Genomic DNA, 26,600 nt, shown 5'->3' with positions numbered 1-26,600 from the left:
AATCATTAAAATGATTTAGACTTTATTTTTCAAATGAAATGCTATGTTTTAGTTATCTAAAGATTTTTTCTCCTAGTTTCAGGCATCAACCCAAGATATTGGTGTCAGAAGCAAAAGAGTGCATAACGGTCCCGAGGAAAGCAGCTTTCTAAAAGTCAGCTAGCTTATGAGCTGAAGACATTTAATACCTACACATTTCTTCTGCTGAAACACTGGAGAAGCTCCAAAACCCCCCACACCTGCAGCACAAGAGGCGCTACAGGAAGGGGACAAATGAGGAGGTATCCGGGCAAGACTAGCCACACATACTTTTATTCCAACTATTGTTCTGGCTAATGGACGTTCCCTGGAGAATAAAATAGATCAACAGCTAAGCTCCTCCCAGAAGATGGTGAAAGACTGACAAACCCAGGTGGCGCTACACCATTTCAGAGGATCAGAGGAGACTGAATGCAGCCAGCCACGGTTTTCTCCGGATGGACCTCCAGAAACAGTGGCAGCGCAGCTCAGTCGCAGCGGCTCAAGACTAACACCTGAACACAATTTTGTTGTACACTGACAAAATAAATGGTAAATGGTAAATGGTCTCAACTTATATAGCGCTTTTCCACCTACATTAGGCACTCAAAGCGCTTTACAGCAAGGATCCACTCACCCATTCATACACCAATGTACGCAGACACTGGGGGCAATGTGGGTGAAGTCTCTTGCCCAAGGACACAACGACAGTGTACACTTTCAGGAGGTGGGAATCGAACCCCTGACCTTCCGATCATGAGACGACCTGCTCTACCATCTGCGCCACCGTCGCCCCACTTACTTACTCAAGTGTTGTAGTTTGGGGACTCCATGAATCAAAAGAAGTCATTGCTGAAGTCAAATGACCTTTCATCATCAATTGGAGCTCAATTCTGTATTATAATCACATTATTGTATATTTTATAGAAAACGCAATGTCACTTAAAATGTTCACAACACTGTATGTATTTAAATAAATGAAATGTAAACAAGAGTTTTATTTCTCCAAAATGTGGAGAAGTAAAGCAATAAAAAAACTTTTTTTTTTCAACCCTTGTTTTTAAACGCTTACAAAAGAAAAATCCCATTTTTGTTAAAGGCATTGTACAAATACTAAAAACTTCACTTAAAACAATTTCCAAATACACAGTCAAGAGGCCAAACGTTACTCAGATATTTCGTGCTCAAAATGTAGCTCATGTCGTTCCTCCATTTAGATCTGCGAGCAGTAAGTCTCTGGAGAATAAAGTGACTTTAATGAAGAAATGTCTTTGGTTTCGTTCCTGGTCACATTGTGTGTAAAGACAGACTCTGTACATCATGTACCACAGTCTAGTAGCCTGTTTTCCATAAGAGGCAGACATAGCCACTACCAGCAGAGGGAGCCACAGACAGAATATGTGCTCCACTGTCTGAAGCAACTGTGTAAAGTAAACCATTTTAAAACAATAAGTTATTTTTACTATGACAATTTCCCATTATTTTCTTGTAGAGAAATAAGTCAAACTCTTTTAATATAGTCCAGCACACAGGCAGTCTTGTATTGTGCAGTTCTTGAAATAGTTGTGAGCAATGTGTAAATTCTTCATAACTATTCCATATGGGGTCAAGATGGTGCTCCATGGAGTCAGTCTGGTTTTGGTTGAGTGGGAGCAGACGGCAGCGTAACGCGTTGCTCCTCCATCCGGTTGGACTGAGAACGCATGATCAGACTAAAGAAGTCCTCATCTGGTACAGTGGGGCCCTTGGTCGTGGTAGAAGAAGAAGGAGGGGCAGCACACCTCTGGTCGTTCAGTCTGGAGCCCTAAACACAGAACAAACTGTAAATAATTGACTGCATGGGAATAGAGAAGTTGAGTGTAGCATCACACATGACAAACCACAAAACATCTGAGTCACATGTATTCCTCAAATGAATCATGAAGAGCTTCTACAAAATCCACTTTTTGAGATTAGTGTAATAATGTTGTTGTCGTCAAAAATAACTGTACTTACCACCTGCATTATCTATTCAAACTAGTCAACTCATTAGAAAAACAAAAAAAACAGCCATAGGCACTTTTACGTCACATTGACTTAAAATACATTGATTATCGGTTACTAACCACTGAAGCAAATGTGGAGTACAATTGCAACAAACAAACCCAAAGTCATTCTCACCTGGCACTTGACAAGCATGTCAAAGAAGACCTCCTCGTTCTCTGGCTTATCAGCAGTGGCCTCGAGTTGATCGAAGAGGGAGTGTGTGTGAGGGGGTTCTGCACTGGAGTTGGGGACTGGGGAGCAGACAGAAGCAGGTCAAGACTTACATTGTTACAAAGCGACAGGCTGTCTGCAACTCTTATCCCCGAGGACTTTGTTACTAAAATCAGTCAATCAATCACACTTAAATCAGTACCAGAGACACCAGGGGGAGATTAAAGACCCCCAAAGCGTCCCATTAACACATGTATTACCCCCAGATAGACTACGAAAAAGATTTATTAAGGTAAACAAGTTACTTAGTACTGCTTTAAAGGTGCAACTTTAATGCAAAAAAACAAAAATGTGATATACACGCAGAGAGCCTTTACCTTCAACCACAATGGCCTTTACAACAGTTCAGGTTCAGTTGTTTTGTAGGGTTTCTGGTAGGTTTTCTGGATGGAACATGCGTAAGTGTAACCATGGACATGGTCCGTCAGCGGTGAAAATCAACCAGAAACTCTAATAACAATTGATCCTGGAGCATCATAGAGACCAGTGTAATGGAAAGCAAAGGCACCATGCTAACAACTCATACCATCACTGGGTCACTAAAAGGTCAAATACATACTAATAAAGAGGGTTTTTTCCACCTTAGAAGCTGGTGGCCAAGATTACATTTCAACCCAATAGGAAGCTGGCAAATAAAATGGTTTTAATACTGCACTACACATACCTATACAAATGTGTGCTGTGTATGTTCAGTGATCAGACAGTGATCCAATTTGGCTAATGAAGCTAATGAAGAAATGCAGAAACCTACTTATACAGGGCTGGGGAGCAATAAACGTATCCCATGGCTACACATTGGAGGCCTCTGCACCTGCACTAGAGTGATGTCTGTGTCACTGCGAGTCACCTGGTGCCGGAGCTCCCTTTGCTGAGGTGTCCGGTGTATGCAGCGGGTTGGAGGTGCTGAGTCGTAAGCCAGGAAAATGGGTCAGGCTGGCTCGCTGGTCGTCCAGACGACGGGCCTGGGAGCTGGCCAGCAGCTCCAGGAAATGACCAGGATCCTGAGAGGGGGCTTCTGGATCCAAAATAGCTGGAGAAATGTTGTCAAATCATTTATTAAAGCAAAATAATACTTTTGTAACTCAAATTGACATCAAACATAGGATATGAAAATAGGGAATAATCACAAGGGCAAACTGCACATCATGGCACCAGTGACAATCCACCACAAAACCAATCTGGATTTGAAATGGTGTGAGTTCAGAGACCAAACACAAGGGGGCGCACTCACATTTATTTTCTGCTACAGGTGGGGTGGACAGGGGAGAGGGCTGGGCACGGGGAGAGCTTTGGCCATCCATTAGAGAGCACCTTTGGTCATCCATTCTGCTGCCCTGGAAACGGTACAGCAGGTCAAAGAAGCCATCCTCTCCAATCGTGTCCCGGGAAGCCTACAGCATGTCAGAGTCATTAAGGTTATCAGCAAAAATAAAACCAAATTGGTATCCAAATATAGAGTATATATAATAAAAAAAACTCAATTTTACTAGTATATGGTTTTGTTTAACTTAGCAGGTAAAACTAAGAACATTTTCCGACCTTAGTTATCACTGGTGGGTCTATCTCTGAAGGCGAGTCCTCGACCCTGATTTCTGACTGTTCTTTAGTGGGCGATTTATTGTTTTTTTGCTTTCTGCTTTTTATCCGTTGAAAGAGGAACAGCTTTGTGGATGCTTTTATGGTGTTTGTTCTGGAAGGCTTTGGGAAAACTTCCTCATCCTGTAAATTCATAAATGACAGACTGTTAGCTACAATTTACTGTTGTTTTAAAATGACACTTGAGTTTTAATAAAAATATGAAACATACCGAGTGCACGGAAGAGTTCTCATGTAAAGCTTTCTCTGGGCTGTTATGACCTGCGTGTGAGTTTCCTGTATTTTCTTTGGTCTTCTCAGGACTCTTCACTCCTTCGAGAAAGAAAAGACTTTGAAGTTTTTCAAAGTTATGGCCAAATGGAGCGCAACAGTGAGTTAGATTTATGGTACTGGAACCTAACTTCCAATTCACTTTTCCAATAGCGTTTTCCCCAAAAATGTAATACATAGCCACTCAATTTTTTTTGCTAGGCCATGACATCACACGCATAAGCTCTATAAAAGCATGAATTAAGCTCATCAGCTAAGTGGTAACTCTTGATCATACATCATACATTGTTCTTTATTTGTTAAAAGGTTTTAGAGGCGATACATAATGTCATAATGTTCCACTGTGAATGGCAAAACTTAGTCCAGAACTGTAACAGTTCTGTTTAAAATTAATACGGTGAAAGTGCGCACTCTCAATAAAAGCTTTTTGCTGTATTTTCACCATGGTTACCACACAACTGGCTAGAACTTGTCATACCTTGTTTTTTTTTATTTATTTTTTTAGGCCCGCAGGTTTTGTTGAACAGCACAGTGTTGGGAAACCCATGAGACAGAAACAGTATTCTGTATATGTGCAGCAGCACAGACTATCTCAGTGCCATCTTTAATGTTTAGAATTTTTGGAAAAGTTCATGGAAAAAGCATTGAAAAAATTCATTTCAGAACCAGAGGTGTCAGACACTATTGCGCTCCATGACATCAATATCTCGTAAAAACACATCTATATGTACCTGGGACGTTGTTGTAATCTTGGTAAAGTGGAGGTAGTGCAGAGCTATTTGTATTAGAGTTATGATAGATGTTTATTTTGTTGTTTGAGTTCGACTTGAGCCCCACAACCAGTCGCAGGTCCGACAAGTTCATTCTGGCAGTCACCTCACTGCTTTTGTCCCCCGTCTGCAAATTCAGACACACACACATGAAAAAAACACTTTAGGACATTTCAAATAAGTTGATTCATAAAGGGCGTTTTGTATTTGTTTTTGCAGTTCCGCTTGTGTCCGCTAGATGGCGGTGTCCCTTCATAAAAGTTTACCGTTTGGCCATGAGGAGGGCTAAGATAAACATGTAAACAGTCACCTCTTTGGCGATTTCCAAATGCTTCTCAGCAAAATACATGGCTTGTTCGTGATTCCCCAGAGCGGTGTGAGCATTTCCGAGACTCCAGTAAGCTCTTCCTTCTCCCACTCTGCACACAGACAAGTGGACACAAACAGGCTGAGCAACTTCAGTTAAGATTATGTAAGTGGTAGTATCGCAATCACACCGAAAATAATACCAAAACCAGTTTGTCATGAAACTACGAAAAAAAAGAAAGAAATGAATTGAGCAACCTATTTCTCACGCGTGACAAAAACGTGGGTTGTATAGGCATTACTGTAGTAAGCATGTAGAACTTTTACAAATAGAAAAAGGGAAAGTTTATACAAATTGTGTACCGTCTTCTATCTATGTTATAAAGTAGAAACGATTGAAAGACCTGTAATAACGGCTTTAACCCATCATACTGACAGATTGGTTGTAGTAATCGTTAAACCCAACTTCCCTTCTCCTAAGTTACCCCCATAATGTAGCTGTTTACCTAAGTCTGAGGGGCGCCAACTGTTAACACCGCGAGTTATTTGGCTAAGGCCCACCCATGCTCCAACTGCACACACTCACTACACATCAAAGGCACTTTAGGGGCTGAAGCTGACAACAAATGGCACTGCTGGCCAAGTTACCGGTCATGAAGGTCCTGTGCTATGACCAGATGCTTGAGGTGGTAGTCAATAGCCCTCTCGTAGTCGTGCAGCAGTGTGTAGGTGTTGCCCAGGCTGTAGCAGGCTTGAGCCTCCACCGCCCTGTCCTTAAGAAGCCTGGCCAGCTGCAGCGTCCTCCTGGGAGCAAAGCACAAGGGGAAGAGGGTCAAAGGAACAACTTGGGTGGGTGTAGGACAATGATAGAAATCAGTTTTCATCTTTAGATGCTGTTCTAAAAGACCCACGTGGCGCCAGAGTAACCAACTGACTCGTAGAGAAGAACATTGAGGATTTTACTTTTCCAGCATGTGAATACAGCTGTGTATCATTCAGATCAAAAGTATTTGGTCGTTGGAAGGCACACAGCAAGAACAATGTATACAAAGTTTGAGGGGGTTCCAGCCACATTGTGTTTTTTAGTATACATCACAGTGATATATATCTGGTTGTGATGTACTTTGAGATGGAGCCACAGCACATTGTATTGATTATAATTTCATGAACATCAAGTGAAAAAGGTAAAACCATTTGATATTTAATAATAGCTATATTCATCCAACGACAGATTCAGCAAATCACATAATCAGCATAAACACATAATCAGAATCTCTATAGAATTTCTATTCGTTTATGGACTTGGGAATGGTTAAGAGTCATGGAAATGTTTTATTGGTTTCAATTTCACGAGATTCTAACTAAGAATATTGACGTGTAGCACCGTCTTACTTGTAATGACTGGCTGCCACATCAAACTGGTTGAGAAATATGTGAGCGTTGCCAAGATTGCAGTGGGCTCTCCTCTCTGCTGACTTATCTCCAAACTCCTTTGCAATGAGTAGTCGCTATGAAAAAAAGGGAAAAAAAAAAAAGAGGGAAATTGGTGAGTAATTCGAAAACTTCTTCACCTCCGAGCCGGGGTTTGACAATTACTTACTTTTTCATGCGCTGCTACGGCTGATTTGAAGTCTCCCAGCAGATAGTAGGTGTTACCTAGGTTACCGTATGTCCGACCCTGGGCAGGACGATCACCCAATTCTTTCACCAATGATAAATTGCCCCTGTATTTGAAGAACGTACAGGTTCAGAATGTGTTCAGTCAATATCAACACATCATTTCCCAATTTTCTTTACGTTTAAACCGTTACTGAGATTGTTGTAATACCAAAAACATGATCCTGGTAGGCGTACAATATAAAAGCAAAATTCAAAAAAGGTGCGCTCACTCATAGTACTGTGCAGCTTTCCTCAGGGCCACCCGGGCCTCCTCAGGAAACTCCCCCGGCTCCGCTCCGCTCCAGCAGATGCTCTTACCCTTGGCATGGTACACATTCCCAAAATTATACAGCGCCCGAGCCTGGCCAACCTACGGCACGCACACCAGACGGAAACCAGAGTGACCAGTGTGGTAATTATACGCTGAAAATACACTGACAGCAGACTTGTTTTCTTGTGGCCAAGCAAACCATTTCTAATGCTGTTACACATCTGTTCAGAAGCAACTGCACACAACCAAAGTGTGGTTTCAGAGCACGTTGTGACGCTGTGACTGGCAATGCAGTCCACTACAAATAAAAACATTTCATATCTTTACCATCACATACCTTGTCATACATGGCTCTGGTAATATCCAAATGCCTTTGGCAACAAACCACTGCCTCATCATACCGCCCCAGAAGCTTTAATGTGTTCCCAAGGTTTCCACTGGCTTTGGCCTCACCAAGTTCATCTCCAATTGTCCTGAAAAATTAAGTAAACAGAATATATTAACCTTTCTGTGAAGCAACAACTAAAAACTCAAAAAGTAAATGTTTATTCTATTACCTTGTAAGAGTGAGGTCATGCCTGTGATATTCCAAAGCTTTATTATATTCCTGAAGGTGAAAGTAAGCGTTGCCAAGCTGACTGTAAATGGCACTGAGTATTTGAAGGTCCTCTGTTCCCACTTGAATGGCAGTTTCAAAGAACGACACTCCAGCTCTGTAGTCTCCTGATTTGCAGAGTCGCTCTCCCTCTAGAGCCAGGTCCAGACAAGATGTCTCCATTCTGCGAATAACAAATGTGAGACAAATGTAAATGTTATAGGCAACTACATAGGATACTATATCAGCAAAAGATGAAAACATTGTTATTCGAAAGCATTATTCTTCAAGACAGAAGTCGCTTAATAACTTCACGCTCCTGTCCCGGGGTCAACAGACAGCAGCGAGGATGCCAATAATTGCCATTGATCCAAACAACCACCACCAGCCACTCGCACCACATTACCACTACATAAGCAAGGTGGGCGAAGTGTTCTGCTCAAGGACACAATGTCAGGGGACGAGTGCTCGAACCACCAAGTCACTGTCGCATCTAAATTTAAAGCAGTGATTTTTTTAAACCGTTTTTATAAAGACCGTTTGCCTGGCACTAGCACAGCTGGAGCTCAGCCAAACTTTGGTGTAGGAGGTACCACTCATAAAAAGAACTGTGGGTAAAAACAAATGCCCCGTCTCTCATCTATGTGCTTGTTTGGGAACAAGCCTGCTTCAGACCAACTGCTTTTTTTAAATCACTATTATTATTATTATTATTATTACATCTTTTTAAAGTTCACTGCAATAGTTGTATCCAACCTCCTTCCCACACTACCCCAATATAGACATCATTTATAACAAGAGAAACACTATTCATAATGACAACCAATTTAAATAAAAACACCAAATTAAAACCTATACATTTTAACAAACACAAAAATATAACATCAAGCAAATTCCACCAGAGTGAAACCCCCAAATAAACCCTTGCACTTCCTGCCCTGAGCACAGAGGCATAGCTCCAACATTACTATGGAATGCAAATGTGTGCCTTGCATTTAACCATGAAGACAAGGTTGACTTGTACATGTGTGTCTGTGGTACAATGGAGGACATACTTTATATGTTATATATGAAAATAAACACCAATGAAGTTCAAAGGTGCAGTCACGTGATATTGAGGAAATGTATTAGAGCTGCACAATTTTTTTATTTTTTATTTTTATTTCTGGCCAATAACTGATATTGATTCAATGAAAAATAAATGTTGAGTTTTTGTTCAGTTCATTTATCCTCAGAGAAATAGATACACATGGGAGGCTGAACTTGCAGAACACTTAGCTAACATTAAATGTAAACTATATGGTTACACAAGGAAGAAAAATAAAATCAAGCTAACCTAACCGTGAGCTAACTTTGGAGTGTCCCTCAACAGAGATTTCTCTTCCCATTTCTGGCCTCTCACGCACACCGCGCTTCCTCTGTCTGCTGCCCTTAAACTTACCCCACTAATGAGAAAGGAGCTGTTAAGATCAGAGGTGTGTCCTCAAACGCAGTGGGTTTAAGAGTCTGTATCTGCTGGTCCGAACGCACACTCCAGGGGCGATACATACCTGTTTGTTTTCCTCGTTCTGATGCACCTGACACACTTGGACAGATAGACAGACATTTTGAGCTTGTTGATTATTCTCTGAAGTAAACAGAGCTCCCTTATCGTGCCAAACGTCACCCTCCGTTTCCTCCCGTACATACACATAACGCATCAGGCCACAGAGTCCGAGCCTGACTGGAGAAAACGCCTTCCGGCCCCAGTGTGCGGTCACTAACGGCCAGTAACAACAAGGACCATAAAAAAAAGAACAAAAAAAAGACTTAATCCACTCTAGAGACGGTGTCCTGAACAGCTAGTGTCCAGGACCTTTGTTCAGGTGAATGGAGGCTTGATACAGGCTGTTGCTGAGCAGGAATAAAGAAAAGCAACCCAGGAGAGCAGTCAACTGTCTTGTTTAGCTGATAGCCGCATGTCTTAGCTGCAGTGGCAACCTGTGTCCTAAGCCACTTGATGGTGTGTCACTTCCAATTAGTCCAGGTCTCCGTGGTAATTATAGCTACTTTAAGTGACTCGTGTGAACTCTAAAGCCATTTGCTTAACACTCCATGAAATAATCATTTGGCAGCAGCTTGTATGGATGACCAGAGTGACCTTTATTGAACCTAAGGATATCAACAAACTAAAAAAAAAAGCAATCATGTTTATAAAGGACACTACTGTAAATAGAATAAAAAGTCCACGTAAAAAAAAATATTTTGTTCATTACTAATTTAGATTCATGGCTTTGGCAAATGCAGTTGTTTGAAAATAAACATGCCTCAATTGGTCCCAAGCATAGACTCCCAAGTGCCCTCTAGGGTAATAAGACGCTGGCACAGGTCACATGACTTTAAAGCTGCACCCACAGCTGAGCAAATCCCACTCAATTGAAAGATTAGTAAAACGACTAAGGGATTTTCTCTGCTTTTTGGAAATGGAGGCTGCTATATTATTGTACTGGTGTAAATAATATTTAAAGTGCATATGACGCATTAGATACAATTTCTACTAAAACATAGTTAACACATTTATATTTAAGATTTTGCTAAAGATTGTGCCCAAATTTCTTTAGTTTGGCCATTTTTGTGATGTTTATAGTTTCACTTCCTTCTTGGACACCGACAGGAAGTGACATAGATGAAGGCAAACAATTATAAACTGTTTCCGTGCCGACCTGTCTAAGTCAGTGGGAAAGGAGTGAATCAACTGCTATTGGAACTTTACCTTTATCTATGTCACTTCCTGTCAGCAGGATTTTTAATATATATTTTTTTAAATTAAAATTACTGCTTAACTGAAATAAAATGAACTTGCAACTGATGTTATCCATCTAAATAAGTCATATTTTGAAAAGCATTAAAACCTGTCAAATGCACTTTAAAAGCTTTACTGGAATGTCCAACACTTTGTCTGGTCACATTCTTCACACACACTTGTCGTCTACCCTCCGGTCTAAAACAACAATGAGCCGTTTACAATTGTCTTTCGTTTAAACAAAGCGCAGGTTCACTGTTGGCTGTGACAGTGTGCACAGAGGACTTTCACTGACTTGACAAGGCTTGTATGTAATGCCTCACATTACAATAAAGTGAAGCAATCTCTGCCACATAATAACAGCATCCAACAACCTGCAATCACACTCTTATCCTCGCATGTGATCTGAAATATTTACATGGGCAGCTTCAGACCTCCTGCGCAGCATCAATTATCTCGGGGACACTATGGTTTCACATTACGCTTACGAGCCAAGAGCCAGTTTCAAGTCGATTATTTACCAGCCATAAGAGTTCACATATGAGGAAGCATTTATGGTACAAACGGCAAGGAGGAAGGAACTTGTCCCATGTTATCCAAGGTTTAAGCAACTATTGCAGTAAAAGTTGACAAATGGTGACTTAGTCATCAGATAATCTCAGATTAGTCTAAAAGAAAAAAAAAATCTATTCAGAAAATATGTCATCTAACTTTCATGTTGATACTGTCACAAATGCAACGTTATGTAATTCAACATGGAAAAGTTGAGAAATCTTACAAGTAAACATAAAATGGGAATTTCCAACATCTGTGGGGGAAATTCATGTTTGTTAATATACAGTAGCTGCACTTTAGACTAACCTAAACCATTTCATGAGTAATGAACATTGTCATTTGTATTTTGATAGTCACAGGCATTTACTACTGACTTTACAACTGAAAGATTTGGGGGCAAATATATTTGCAGGATTTCCAACCAGTATTCATTGGTTTTCCAATGTATTTTGTTTTGAATGAAGATCTATGGCATTCAGAACATGAATGTAGAAGTCTAAACTACAGGTCAGGATGATCTGATTTATATATTGAACATTATACCACCAAAATAACCGCTGTGTGCTACGATTTCAATTCAATCCTACAGCCCCTACCTGCGTCGTATTCGCAGTAAAAGCTCCTTATCCAATGCACAGTGCAACAGGACTATCCCAAACATGACTGTGTCAGGAGGACCGCAGAGGAGACTTGTCACCTGCCGCACCAGCATTTTCCATGATAAGACCTATGTCGCACAACTTCACGACCGCTCAGCGTTATCAGGGAACACTAAGCAAAGCCATGCCTGGATTGTGACTAACAATGAAGGAATCCAGCCGTCATTCTATCAGCGCTGCTCTTATCTGTGAAACTGGAGAAGTGGAGCGAGCATAAACATGGATCCTCACTATCATATGTACACAGGAGAGGCGACCCAAACAAAAAGGAGTAAGCAAGGTGACAGAAATGACTTGAGCACACACTTCATCATACTCTGAACATACTGTAGTTTACATATTATATCCGACTCCACACTCAAATAATATTGGTAGATATAAGAACCCTCAATAAATCGATCAACCTGCATTTCACCTTTCATTGTCATCTTCATTATTTTTGTCAGACTGACCTGCCTTTTTTCTGCACTGAGGAGGAACACAACAGGGTCATTCCAAGTCCATTTTTTAGAAAAAAAAAATCCTGCATGACCATCTTGGGTTTACTTCAAAACTGGCATAATTTTTGTTGAAAATACTCAATAGTAAGTGAGTGCATGAAGTTTGGAATTGGTGTCTTTTGTAGTTTGCATCTCCGGTCACTATCATCGGTTTTGCAAGCTCAAACTATTTAATTATTTAAACAAATGTTTCAGGGTTTGTTCTAAACAATGTTTAGTACTGTATTAACATTATAGACATGGGAGTCGGTGTTGTAAAATGCTATGGTTATGGCTTAACTATATAATAAAAAAAAACTATCAAGTTATGTTACAATAACTGTTGATTTCCTATTTTTTACATATTGAACTAATGACAAGATATGACACCATGTGCCAGACGACAATGTTTTTGTTTGTTTGCTGATGTTTTAATGGTTCAAATGACTTCTACCACAGACATGAAAGATCAGCCCCACTCTCTTTTGGAAGCTTTGTGCCAGACACTGTTGTGATTCCTCCTTTTCATACCATTGCTTCTGTGCCAGCCCGCTTGTAAACTTCACTTGAATGACACTGGCTAAAGATGAGGAGTATTTTCCGGTGACCTCACTCACATTTACCGACTAAAGGCCAGACTTTGTATGTGATGCGGCTGGATTGCATCACACTGTGTAACCATTCGAGAGTGAGCAAGTGTCCCGTCCCCCAAGGGAGCAGCTGTTCAAGAAGTTGGGACATCACTGTCTGGCAGCAGTTTCATCAAATCCACGGTTTAGTTTCAAGGGCCAATGCAACACAGGTACAAACCACAAAGCAAGCATACTAATTCAAAGTCATTGCAATAATCCTAACATAACAGTGGGGTCAGGATGCATAATTACTTGCATAAAAAAATGCACAGCTAGGTTTATTGCCTTCTTGTTTCAGACTGGCAATCCAAAACATGGGCTCTGTGAGCTTTCTGATTGGACGAAAAAAAGTAAACTACAGTATGTCCATGAACAAAGTTTACATCATAAGACATTTGTCATTGGGAATAAATCACAATTACATCCCAGGCTCTCCAAAATCAACATTTTGGAATAGAATGTTATGAATTCAATGTTACCACAGGCTTTACATTTTAAAATCTCCATTAGTTTATACTTATGGAATGCATCAGAAGAAATATCTGCAATTATTGTATAGAAGAGGCTTCAGAGGACACAGGTTTTGGTTTTTCAGAATTTGAAAAAGACAAAGTGGGGCAAGCCAAGCATGCCACATTACCATCGAAGGTACGGTTACATAAATAAGCAAGAGTACCAGTGCCACGACTAATGTCGTAAAGAGTTATTGCCCTGACTTCAGATATAGATCTTTCAAGTTCATGGCTATGCTGATAAGTGACCAACGTATTTTCTGAGAGCTATCTGGGTTCACAAATGCTCTTCATCTTATTGTCCCCCACAGTATATTCCCACAACTAATCTGACTATTGATTTATAACAAACATTCAACCAGTTAAAAGCTTACTTCTACAACACAAGTGTACAGTAGGCTCCTTGAGCATGCACTGTACTGTATACTTCTACAACACAAGTGTACAGTAGGCTACTTGAGCATGCACTGTACTGTATACTTCTACAACACAAGTGTATAGTAGGCTACTTGAGCATGCACTGTACTGTATACAGTACTTCTACAACACAAGTGTACAGTAGGCTACTTGAGCATGTACTGTACTGTATACTTCTACAACACAAGTGTACAGTAGGCTCCTTGAGCATACACTGTACTGTATACTTCTACAACACATGTGTACAGTAGGCTACTTGAGCATGTCCTGTACTGTATACTTCGACAACACAAGTGTACAGTAGGCTACTTGAGCATGCACTGTACTGTATACTTCTACAACACAAGTGTACAGTAGGCTACTTGAGTATGCACTGTACTGTATACTTCTACAACACAAGTGTACAGTAGGCTACTTGAGCATGCACTGTACTGTATACTTCTACAACACAAGTGTACAGTAGGCTACTTGAGCATGCACTGTACTGTATACTTCAACACAAGTGTACAGTAGGCTACTTGAGCATGCACTGTACTGTATACTTCTACAACACAAGTGTACAGTAGGCTACTTGAGCATGCACTGTACTGTATACTTCAACACAAGTGTACAGTAGGCTACTTGAGCATGCACTGTACTGTATACTTCTACAACACAAGTGTACAGTAGGCTACTTGAGCATGCACTGTACTCGTGTACTGTATACTTCTACAACACAAGTGTACATTAGGCTACTTGAGCATGCACTGTACTCGTGTACTGTATACTTCTACAACACAAGTGTACAGTAGGCTACTTGAGCATGCACTGTACTCGTGTAATGTATACTTCTACAACACAAGTGTACAGTAGGCTACTTGAGCATGCACTGTACTGTATACTTCTACAACACAAGTGTACAGTAGGCTACTTGAGCATACACTGTACTGTATACAGTACTTCTACAACACAAGTGTACAGTAGGCTACTTGAGCATACACTGTACTGTATACAGTACTTCTACAACACAAGTGTACAGTAGGCTACTTGAGCATGCACTGTACTCGTGTACTGTATACTTCTACAACACAAGTGTACAGTAGGCTACTTGAGCATGCACTGTACTGTATACTTCTACAACACAAGTGTACAGTAGGCTACTTGAGCATGCACTGTACTGTATACTTCTACAACACAAGTGTACAGTAGGCTACTTGAGCATGCACTGTACTGTATACTTCTACAGCACAAGTGTACAGTAGGCTACTTGAGCATGCATAATTAAAAAACTCTACGCATACCAACAAGAAAAGTGCTTTTGGTAAAATATTACAACATCTGGTCATCATAAAACCCTCGACATGCTGTCTGAACGCAGGGCTAACCCAGAATGTAAACGCCCTGCAGCCGAGCCCAAACTGTCCAATTAAATAGCGCTCTCCAAAGTATTTGCATTTTTAGAGAAAGCTTGCAAGAAACCACCATCAAGGCTTAGAACTTAATGGGAAGGAATTTAAAGAGACAGATGGCCGACTCCTGTAGAAAAAGGCAACAATGTGATGCAATGAGCAGCTTAAATCTTCATATTGCAAAGTTACTTACAAAACTATCTGGTTAGATTTTAATTCACACAAACACTTTCATACATAACCCAGGAGGGAACAAACAAATTGATGTTTTTGCAAGCTATTCCTTGTGAAAGAACAGACCTTGCACTGACCCCGTGGCAAAACTGCCTTTAGCACATTTTTTCTTACTTAGGCCCAAAAAAGACATCTGACTCTGACTTATATCAGCAGGCTAAACGAAAGTAAAGCATATGATCAAATAATAACCCACCTTTCAGGATCAGTATATTTTGTGCCACCAAAAGTAAAAGAAACACAGAAAAAAAAAGCCAAAACTGTAACCTACGTCATTGACTTTCATCAATAGCTGCTTTGATCAGTTTGAACTCTGGTAAAACCCACTCAGTGCATGACAGGACTGCTGCTGCTGGGAAGGGAGATTTCCCACAAATCCAAAACCTATGTCGTAGATGATGACGGAAACACGTAATATTTTTCAGCGTCCCGAGTCCCGACAATGACGTTTGTTATGATACACAACACACTTGCAAATGAGTCAAGAGAGTTTGCGAAGGGCATGCCATCACACGCTCCTCGCTCAACTGGAAGTCAGAGGTGATGGGAATCCAGGAATCTTTATCGCCACGCTTGGAACTGCGCAACAACAAACAACGTAGCAAAATGTAAAAAAAGTAAAAAGGTAAAGAAAACGCGATTCAAGAAAATGTGACAGTAGCCGCGAAAGGACACGGCTGCGTATGCGCGTAAAAGATGACGTAAATGCGTGATTTTTTTTCAAGAAAACAAGCCTGACAGACAAACTTTCGGGTAAACTCGACTCACTTAACCTACCTCTAAGCACACGGGAGTTCGGTCAATCCGCAAACACGTCCGTAGCCTTTAAAAGGAAAAAAAAAAACTCCCAACAAACTTCCACACCCGCCTTTGTTGCTATCTTTTCCAGCTGTTGCTTCACGCTCGCACGTCCATCTGGGAGGAAGATGAACGCTGGCTCGGGAAGCAGAGAAGCCACTCCTCGCTCACTCCCTCCGACAAAATCTGCCTCTAATTAGGACGCCACGGTTTGAGCCTTTGCAGTTTTTATATGAAAAATACAGCGGACAACGGGTTTTATATTGGGGATTAAAATAAAGGTAATGCTCTAAAGATGAAAAGCTTGTGTTTACAGCTAGAAAATAAAAGTTAAAGGGAATGTGACTTCTCTGTGCGCCTCACGTGCCATCGTGGAAGGTAACGCCATTAGTCCATCTTTACTGCCCCCTGCTGTACGGATCATGTTAGTGTCCTGAGTAGAGGCCTATTACTGCCTTCGTTCTGTAAGCAATTCATATTATCTTTAGCTTAATTTGAATGACCCCAGTTCACGTAGAATATTTCTTTGATCTCTTAAAGGAACAGGCCACCGTTTTTACATACTGAGATGTGCTCTTACCTGAGCTTAGATGAGTTGATAATACGCACCTGTGTGCAAGGCCGTGGGAACCCTGGGCGCTGAGGGCGCTGCAACACCCCCAGGTGGATAGTTTGTGAACTGCAGGCAAAATCAACCCCTTAACTCCCACCTGAACCGAGCACATTTTGTCCAGTTTGGCTTTAGCCCCAATCCAAAAGCTTCTGGGAAAAAAGGTGTGAAAATAGCAACAAAACTGAGACGAAAACAAGGATGAAAATGTGAAAAAAGTGAGAAAACATTGACGAAAAAGTGACAAAAAATTGACAAAAAAGTGAGAAAAATTTGACGAAAAATGGAGGAAAAAATTGACAAAAAAGTGATAAGAATTTGACAAAAAATGCGAATAATTTGACAAAAAAGTGACAAAAAAGTCACAAAAATCTGACAAAAATGAGATGACTGCCCAACAAAAAAAGTGATGAAAAAAAATCTGATGTGAGGAAAAAGATCAATTTAGCTTTGTAGATCTTTCAAATGAGGCGTTACACTGGCCTACAGGATTTGGGTAAAGCTGAACTGGAGGAAATGCTCTCGGTTCAGGCGGGAGTTAAGAGGTTAATAAATAGGATTTATGCACAGAAAAAGTATTTTGGGGGTAAATTTTGTCCCTTAGCACCCCCTAACTAAAACATCTTCCCACGGCTCTGCCTGTGTGGTCTTTGTGCGTGCGTTCAGTCACGCAAAACGACTAAAGATGTTGTTAGCATTTGGCCTCTCCTGGTATATTCCTGTAGCTCCAAACGGGGGTGAAGTTGGAAGCTATCACGCTCTTCCGAGGGCACGCACACAGACCAGACAGGTACGTATCAACTCGTCTAAGCTCAGGTAAGAACATATCTCAGCATGGAAAAACGTTGGCCTGTTCCTTCAACCCCAACCTGAACCGAGCACACTTTCTCCAGTTTGGCTTTACCCAAATCTAAAAGCGTCAAAGAGATAAGAACAAGAAGAAAATGAGGATGAATACACAACACAAAAGCGTAATCCCCGATCCCCACAAAAGAAAAAGTAACAAAAGGGCAACAACAACAAAAATCACCCCAAAAAACAGCGATGAATGTGCAACAAAAAAGTTGACAAAGCTACACAAAAAAGGTAATAATATGACTAAAAGGCAATAAAAAAAAGCCACATAAAAGCAAGAAAATAGCAACATAAATAAATATTTTAAAAAACAACATTTATAGGTCTTAGCTTTTAAATCAGGCTTTACCTAAAGACAAGAAACTTTTAGATTTTGGTATTGCCGAACTGGAGAAAATGTGTTGGGTTAAAGCGGGTGGTAAACTCTACGCATTAGAGTTGTTTCATGTAATTCAACCCCCGACCCAAATAAATAAATAAAACAAACACAGGTAGATACTGTATGCCAACAGTTTCCTGATTGGGAGGAAAACTCTTGTGTTTCCTTGTCAGCAGTTCGAATCCCATCTCTGATCTTACTGCTGCCCACTGCTTCTTAGTTCTTGGGCAAAACACTTCACCCTCGCCCGTGTGTGTGTTTAAACAAATATTTTATAGGCAGTGGTTGGTGGTGGTCAGATTGGCAGTGTCTCTTCCATCACTTTCCCAAGGCAGCTGTGTTTACAATAGTAGCTCACCACGACCGAGTGGGGAGTGAGTAATTCAGTGTCGCTCTTTGAGAAGCGCGTCAACTTTGGCTTGTGTAATGCAATACATGTGTCAGCCATTATTTTCAACCACACTGCTTCGCACACATCTCATTATAATCTATTAAAAGTATTGTCTTAATCTCCCACAAAATTACTCCACATAATGATGGTTCTTTCTTGCCAAAATCTGGTTTCCAACTTTGTCAGAACCTGTTTGCAATAGAACATAGACTAGTATGTAAAGAAAAAAAGTCTAGTATGTAATAAAAAGAATGTATAAATAAATAAATAGGCAAATGCATGTAACACTGTGGAGACAAATTGAAATATTTATTGTCATGTAATCACTTGCTTTAAGTACTCGCTCAAGGCCTTTTTAAAGTCGTGCATGAATTATGTCAGACTAATTTACAGTGTTCAGACTGAACTATAAGCCACTTTAGAAGCACTAATGTTACGCTTGCAGCAGTGAGATTATTTCCAATAAAACAACCTTCCAGACTTCTCTCACTGCGTATTACATACAGAACTTCTAAACCGTTGTGTATCTTGAAGGCCCTGGACATGAGCGGAACGGAGAAGCACCATCAGGAAAGTCAGTGAGGAAGACTGGATTATGAGTGGGGGTGGTCATAGGTAGTGCCTGGCGTCTCCTCCTGCGATCGCTCCTCTTCTGGTAGCGGAAGTTATGAGGTGGTCGGAGAGCCAGAGGACCTCCAATTTCCTCTGAGGATGAGCCCAGGAACACTGGGCCTGCCGGGGCTGCGGGACGAGGGGGTGGCCGATGGTGATGGACTAGGATCTCATCGGATTCACTGGAGGATGAGGTGAGAGGGTCAGATGGTAAGATTATGGGGGGTGCGGGTGGGGCAGGGGGAGCGGGAGGCGCGGGTGGGGCAGGGGGAGCGAGAGTACCAGGGTCAACAGGGGCAAATGTCGGCTCTGCGACAGGTGGGTCTTGGTCAATGATAAAAGGCACCTCAGTGGGGAACCTTGGCAGCTCCAAGGGGAAGTCGTGAGCCTGCGGCTGGAGTGGTGTGAAGATGTCAACGTTCTGAAAGTGGAAACCGCAACAACTGATTAGCAACACTGACAGGAGCAGATACTCCCGGCATCAACAGAAGGGCATGCTGCATTAGGAAAGTATAATAAGGGAAACTAACAACAGTCTTAGGCATCAGCTATGAACATGAAGCATTGTGGATCCCTCTATGTCAAATGGCTTGAAGAGAAAAATCAACCTATGCTGGAGCTTCAGTGGTGAAAGCCAATGGCCTAAAATGTCTAAATTTTCTAAATGTATGTCTATCTCTTCATCTCTTCAGTCAATTCTGTCTTCATTTCAAAATATATATTATCCGTTGGAATGAAAATGAAATGTGTTAATGGGTCTGCGCTTAAACCTCACAGATGCCTCTCAATACAGAAATTACACAAAAGGATTGGAAAATACTGACAGCTTTTTCACTGCCCACTCATCGCTAAAAGCTGTATATTTACAACATCATTTTCTTTAACGTTGAGGGTTTTTCTGATCATTTCACACTATAGGCAGTTAATTAATTTGTTTCCTTGACGCTTCTTTTTGCTATAAGAAACAGGTCAACACATCTTTCTTTGTGGTTCGATGTGCCTCCGCGGTCTGTGATTATGAATCCGATCAGCTTTGAGCTAAGAGAATTTCCATCATGTGACTCTGCACCCCGGATTCACAGTGAGAGGAGACAGTATAATTATAGTCATGTGGGTGATGCAAAAACACAAGCATGCAATTTAGAAAGTGACACATACCTTAGGCATACATAATTGCGATATACGAATGAAAACGCTCTCATGACACTTAAATGTGACGGAATAATTTCGTGACCAGTGACATTTACTCAAATGGGAAATAATCTTCTTAAAGGCCATCTCTTGTGAAATGTGGAAAAATGCAACCCTGAATGTTGCAGCTGTGGCTACCGTAGTGTATTACTACCGAGTATGGTGTGAATGAATAATGCACGAAATGTCTAAAACTTGTGCTCAAATAATTGTACGGAAAATTTACAGAAAAATTTAATTTACAAGTACAAGTATTTTACAAGTACCTCTGGAAGAGCTCATTTACTCCCAGGGGTCTCGTTCAGTAGGAAACAAGGTTGTAAATTATTTTGCAGTAAGCGTGAGCAGATACTTCTAACCCACCTGCACTTTGAACATCTCACAGGCCACGTGGACTTCAGGATGGGCTCTGACATCACCATGTACCGATCCTGTACAGAAGCCTGTTGTCTGGATTGGAAGAACAGGTAATAGTGTGAAAAAAGATGCATATTTTTTGGGGACACAAAGTCACATAAAACAGGACAATAATCTTTCCCAGTTATTGTGAGTGCGTAAGACTATAGTGCTATAGCAACACCCCCAGACTAAACCAGTAAACCAGTTCTACCTAAACACAGGCTTGGTGAATAGAGGCGTTGACAGCTGTGTTGTGAACTCTTTACCTCTGTGTCTGAGGCTGCAGTCAGTCTCTGGCAGGTGCCTGTTTGAGTGGTTCCCTCTGGACACTGCTGGACTGTGTACTCCACAAAGCTGGCTTTCGCTGGTCTAGTCTAAAATGTAACAACAGTATAGACAGGAGAAGAGCAAACAGGGAGATGAAAGTAAACAAAGACATAGGAGGCTAAAATAACTTTATTGTTCCTTCAAACAATTATTACACATTATTGACCTTTTGTGGATACCATACTGTAACTCTCTTAATGGAGAATATTTATTGTCCCTTTCATTCCAGTAGCAACACAGCTAATTGTGTTCCTAAACCATCTCTGACTTTATAACAGGAAGTGGGACAGTATTTGAACTTGGACTTAGAAGTTTTAACACTAAAAAATTGACATTAAAGTAACAGTATGTCTATAGCAATAAAACCAGACAAGTTCTCCTTATCATACCTGCTGGGCTGCTCTCAATATCTTTTTCACCCCCAGTCCAGCCCCCAGCAGGGACTTCCTTTTGTAGGACTCCAGACTGACTTGAGCCGCAGTGATAGCCTCGGGGTTGTCTACGGGGAGCAGGAGGGGACAAGTGGGACAGGTCTGCTGCAGCTTCTCTGGTGGATCTAAAATGGAATATATGGTCAGAGTAAGAATATGTAAAGAAAATTGCTAAAAAGTTTAATCAGGGCTGGATTGCTACCTACTAAAAAAAAAAAAAAATCTCTATAGACAGTGTAGGAGTAGAAATCTGTGCAGGAGATATTTTGGTTGTTGCAAATGTGCAGGTGTGACTTGACTTATTCCTGGTACTTTGTGCCAAGAGACACTTGGCTGTTCGCGGTTATGTTTAATAGCGCCGCATTCATCCTACACTATTTCCACTTAAAAGACTTTACATTGATCTTAGACGCTGCACTGCTATGACATGTACTAGATATAATGACTCATACGCTCAAACTCACGCTAAATTATATAGTGGGGGGGGGGAGTCATTTGCAGCACAGTGTGTAGAGCTGCACATATTCAGCCAAGCTCAGATTTAATGATACTAGTCATGTATGAAACACAGAATGAATGTGTTTTTGTAGGTTCTTCGTCATCCAGGTATTATCGATCAATGTAGAGATGATCAAATACCAACTGGACTGCTTTGATTGAGTTAAGGACAAGAGTGAGACTACTTAAAAAGCACAAGCTAGAGGCCTATATATTCTCTACTATGACAAACTAAGCGAATATTGCATTATAATGTGCTGGTTGTCTTGAGGGGCTACTTTAGTGAATGGCAGTATAATTGTTGATTGTTGTGTTGAGGTATCTGTAACTTTTCTTTACCTGGGACAAGAGTGCACTCGTAGCTGTACAGGTAGGAGTATCCCTCTTTCGTGTGCAGGATGGTGGTGTTGCAGTTTCCAGAGATTTGCTGTAACAAGGCATACAAACATTGTGAATTCTGTGTACCCATCATTTGTTGTAGGTTGTATTATGTAAGGTGAAGTTTCTTGTTATTTAACCAGGAGGACTGACGCACTGTTTCCATGAATGGTCTGACGTCACAGCGTTTCCATGGTTTCGGGCTGCCCGTGTGACACTTGGTCTCGAGTACATCCAAGTCCAGGTAATAGACGTTTCCTGCCGGGCCCTGGGGTACACAGTGTACAATGAACATACCATATCAAGCGATTGAGAAGAAGAAAAATAATGAGTGGACATATCATGCATCATTGGGGCTTATAACCCTGCTTTTGGGCAACTCAGCTCAAAGGTTTTATTGGTTTTCTCAGTTAGTTTGTGTTTCATGGAAAAGACGTTGTGTTGCTTGGAGTAGAAATACAAGCCACTATTTTTTTTTTTGGCCAATGGTATGCTAACAAATCCCTGGAACCAGTAACAACCAAATTACAATAACAAGTATACTCAAACCTGTGTGAATGGTTTAAAGTTTAAAAAAGTCAATTTAGCATGACATGTCCCCTTTAAATTTGACCTAAACGAGCATGAATAGTTTTGTAAAAGCCTTCAAAACAATTCCTGTCTGTTTATTTGCTCAGTTGCACCCTTCTAGGGACAATTTGGCAGCCAGGTAATCCCGTGTTTCGCATTGATTTGGCCACGGGCACTTTGAGCAGGTGTTAGGCTTCACCGTGTGGAAATGTGGCACTAGCGGGACGCCCTTAAATGCTGCTGATCTATCCCGAGGTATTGCACTGATGGCCTTCAGCAGCTACAGCCATAGAGTTCATGATGTGTGCTGTGCAAGACTATTATCAGCTGAACTGCACTCAAATGACCTGGGCCTGAATAACTATAGCATGGATTCCTTGAACTACGCTGACGTACAACGCTTAATGAGATTGAGCTCTCATGGTACTGCAATATAGCGCCGTTTTATTTTACAATGTGCCTGTTGTAACGCAAGAGGATCTATGGTTAGGTTAGACAGAGTAAAGCACTATTCGGTCAACTTTTTAAGATGCAATTTTCACACATGTTAATGGACAAGGTACTATTTTTATTACATGTTTTAGTACGTAGATGCAGTATCTCATCATGGTGACGTGTAAACAAGCAGCAACCTCCCTCTCTCTTGGTACAGCTCTGCTTTTTTTTCGTGGGACGTTTTCTGCTAACTGCATTTGTGGTTTCTGTGTTCCACATCGTTTTACTAGATACTTTTGTGCGGCTTTATCATGTTTTTGTGGGGCGGATTTTTTTTACTACTGGCTGGTATATACATTTTGAATGACAAGCAAATCAAACCTCTAATAACTAGTATTTCTTCCGTTCTAATCAAACATTTTCTTCTTTGCTCCAGACAGTTTTATGCATATTTAAGTGGGTTGAGGGTCATTTATGCATAACTAGATGTTACATGACTGAAGTAGATACAACATTTAACTACAAAAAAGATTTTCTCAATTCAGTTTTTTTTAGATAGCCCATCATCACCTGTAGTGTCTTAACCTAATGTGAGGTTTCCCAGCAGTTACCAAATTGGGGCATTGGGGGTTTTTGATTAGATCATTCTGCGTACACAACCTCAACACAAATCTTATCAAACGGGTTCCCACCGACTACCAGATTGGTCACAGCTGGTCAACCCTTCCACCGTGTGCCTCTCCTGCCAGGAATGTTTTGATTTTTCTACAACCACAGATGAGAAAATAAGCTTTCCAGTCCACTTCTCTAGTTAATCACAAATGAGTCTCCCACGGGAGCTTATGATTTGGTGCTTGGAGCCTGTCTGTGTGCTAGGGCTGAACGATTTTGGAGTGTCTTATGTTCTTTAGTGCGTGTTAAGATAGGGATTCAATATGTAAGTTATGTTAATATTCGTATCAAACGTCACATTTCAAACATGTCTTGCTGCATCAACATTTGAGAGGAGATTGAAATATGAATGTCTAAACTAATAAACGAATCACATCCATTTCATGTTTGCAGAGGTCTAACCCGAGAGAGGCTTTTATGCATAATGGAGACAAGGCATTTGGTAGTTTGCGAGTTACAATTGTAAATGTAACAGCCCTCTTGTGTACTTACCTGAGCATGAAGGTGGACATTCGCAATGCGGTTCAGGGCAAACTTGTAGCCTTCAGATCTGTCCTCATTGACATAAGTCACAGCCAGACGGGACAGTTTCTCCACCGCCTTGTCATTACAGGGAATTGGGGCAAGTTCAATAGGCATCATATCCAAACCCTCTCCATTTACAAGTAGAATTTGTGATAAAAGCAGTATTAAAACGCGCACATGCTGGTCCATGTTGGCAGAGCAAACTCCAGCAGCAGGAGAACGCAGCTTGTTTGAAAGTCAAAGTTTGTTCTCGCTTGTTTGCATTCAGGCATGTCAATGACTTTTGGAATCAAAACAGGCCAAATGTTGAAATGTTGCCAAGGACAAAGTGTATTTGATGGCAAAGCGCTGGCTGCAATATTTGTGAATGAATTCTGCAGAGTGAACTCAGGAAGTCAGGGCAGGGAGCACTCATTTGCGAACAGATCCAGTAATGTTTATAAGATATTTAAATTCAAAAGCAAGGTAAGGCAAGGCAAGGATATGTTTATTTATACCACGCATTTCGTACACAAGGCAGCTCAATGTGTTTTACTCAAATCCAATAGTGACATAAAGAGGAAAGTTGTTTCTGGACATTGCATTGGCTTTATAGCTGTAACTTAGAAGGGTGACCACTAGGAGTCACTGTGGCTCTTAGCTCCACTCGGAGTCAAATCAGGTTGCTTTTGGTCCACCAGGCTCCATGAACTGGGTTAATGATTCGTCATAATTACATTGAGATTTCACTTACTTTCCCAGAATATTGTAACTTGTTTCATTGCTTTCTTTTTTCTTGTGCAATAGAAACACGCACAAATAGACAAAGGTGCACTGGACTTTCACAAAAACATTAGCTGTTGGTATGGAAATTAGAGGCACAGCTGCTCCACACCAGTGTCTCATTAAAAATAGATGCATAATTTAGAGGTTTTCTTCAGGAATGGGTTGTTCATTTTTTGATGTGGGAGAACCGCAGAACCACATAGTGGCAGACAGTCCTGTGTGAAAGGGTGGGGTTCACACTTTTGCAGCCAACATCAGTTTCCATTGTTCCTGACAGGATCGATTAAGGTCCGTGACTCAAGTGGATACTGACTACAACACAACTCAGAAAACAAGTGTGACATAGTGTTCTGAAATAAATCTGTTTTTGACCAAGTCACGCATTAAAATCAAAGGGGATTGTTTACAAGAGCGGACTGTTATGACTTCTATGGGGCTCACTTCAGACAGGTTTGTCACACCTGAAGTGTTCAGGCTGTTGACAGCTTGTAGTCATGTTACCAAACCAATTTTGGAGTGTGATATGTATTGGTGAAAGTGTGAAGGTTAAAGCAGTGGTAATCTAATGATTTAGTTTAAGTAAGCTTAATTTGACACCATTGATCTACATTGTAAAGGGGACATTTATGAAAGAAAAACAGGGCATGCTGTTGTGTGTCTTAATATAGCACATTTTCCTTCAGCGCGAACCAGGAAGTCAGAGGCTAAAATTAGCACAATGTTAGCATTGGCGGTCTGCCTGGTTTACGTTTCAACTCTGTTTTGATATGAACTCCGGCAGAGACACGCTTCTAATATTTTCAAATGAACAATCACGATGTGGGGAAGGGGCCACGAGAACTAGAAATGCAACAGCTGAGATTTTAACCAGCTGCCTACGACTTTAAAGAGACTAGATCCAAGTTGGTCATTTATGCTCACCACTGCCACCTCAGGTCTTACGCGTAACTGCCGGTTCTTATTCTAAGCTTGTGCATGACGACGTAACAATTTTTTGAGTGCAGGATTTTAGAGGCAGTTGTGGTGAATAGGTCTGGGCACATTCTATACATTAGGACGTGGCTGGAACATGTAGGGGGTTGAAAATACTTAGTTTTAAAATGTTTAAACTCCATATAGTCCCTTTAACGGTTTGATTCAGGGACATTTGTCTTGAGCTTGGCATGCCGTGGGTTTAGGTGTTGAGCTCAATAATAAAATAAACACAACAAAAACACTATTAATACTATCTACTATGGCTTCTTTTGCTAATGATTATCGTCATACATGCTTTTTCCAAACCAAGTACTGAATTTAGTGTATGTGCACAGTAAAACACATAAACTTCACTAAACTAGTGTGTTGGTACTCTTACTGAGTTGTAAA

The 26,600-nt window shown here is 40.9% G+C and overlaps 2 protein-coding genes across 3 annotated transcripts; both read right to left on the bottom strand.

Annotated features, from left to right (window-relative positions):
• Positions 1 to 1,097: 1,097 nt before the first annotated feature.
• On the bottom strand, positions 1,098 to 16,325 carry LOC306976768 (G-protein-signaling modulator 2-like). 2 transcript variants are annotated; one of them, XM_079574827.1, is made up of 15 exons: positions 16,177 to 16,325; positions 7,704 to 7,925; positions 7,484 to 7,619; positions 7,106 to 7,245; positions 6,817 to 6,940; positions 6,609 to 6,724; positions 5,865 to 6,020; positions 5,221 to 5,329; positions 4,872 to 5,037; positions 4,082 to 4,182; positions 3,814 to 3,993; positions 3,506 to 3,665; positions 3,122 to 3,304; positions 2,179 to 2,294; positions 1,098 to 1,822 (listed from the first exon to the last, which is right to left on the bottom strand). In XM_079574827.1, exons 2-15 carry the CDS (start codon positions 7,922 to 7,924, stop codon positions 1,646 to 1,648), a joined length of 2,085 nt encoding a protein of 694 aa, XP_079430953.1. In that variant the 5' UTR covers position 7,925; positions 16,177 to 16,325; the 3' UTR covers positions 1,098 to 1,645. The 2 variants fall into 2 exon arrangements, with proteins under 2 accessions (XP_079430953.1, XP_079430954.1); XM_079574828.1 differs by lacking the exon at positions 16,177 to 16,325 and adding an exon at positions 15,727 to 15,868.
• A 2,466-nt stretch (positions 16,326 to 18,791) lies between these two features.
• Positions 18,792 to 24,707, bottom strand: LOC306977328 (alpha-2-HS-glycoprotein). Its single transcript, XM_079575612.1, has 7 exons — positions 24,438 to 24,707; positions 22,426 to 22,536; positions 22,230 to 22,317; positions 21,351 to 21,517; positions 20,901 to 21,008; positions 20,599 to 20,685; positions 18,792 to 19,465 (listed from the first exon to the last, which is right to left on the bottom strand). The coding sequence occupies exons 1-7, from the start codon at positions 24,657 to 24,659 to the stop codon at positions 18,944 to 18,946; spliced, it is 1,305 nt and encodes a 434-aa protein (XP_079431738.1). The 5' UTR covers positions 24,660 to 24,707; the 3' UTR covers positions 18,792 to 18,943.
• Between the last annotated feature and the right edge of the window lie 1,893 nt (positions 24,708 to 26,600).

Source organism: Gobius niger (genome assembly GCF_951799975.1).
Source record: "Gobius niger genome assembly, chromosome: 17".
In the NCBI taxonomy this organism is placed as follows: Eukaryota; Metazoa; Chordata; class Actinopteri; order Gobiiformes; family Gobiidae; genus Gobius; species Gobius niger.
The sequence above is the reverse complement of the archived record's forward strand: the minus strand, read 5'-3'. Positions and strand labels throughout refer to the sequence as shown.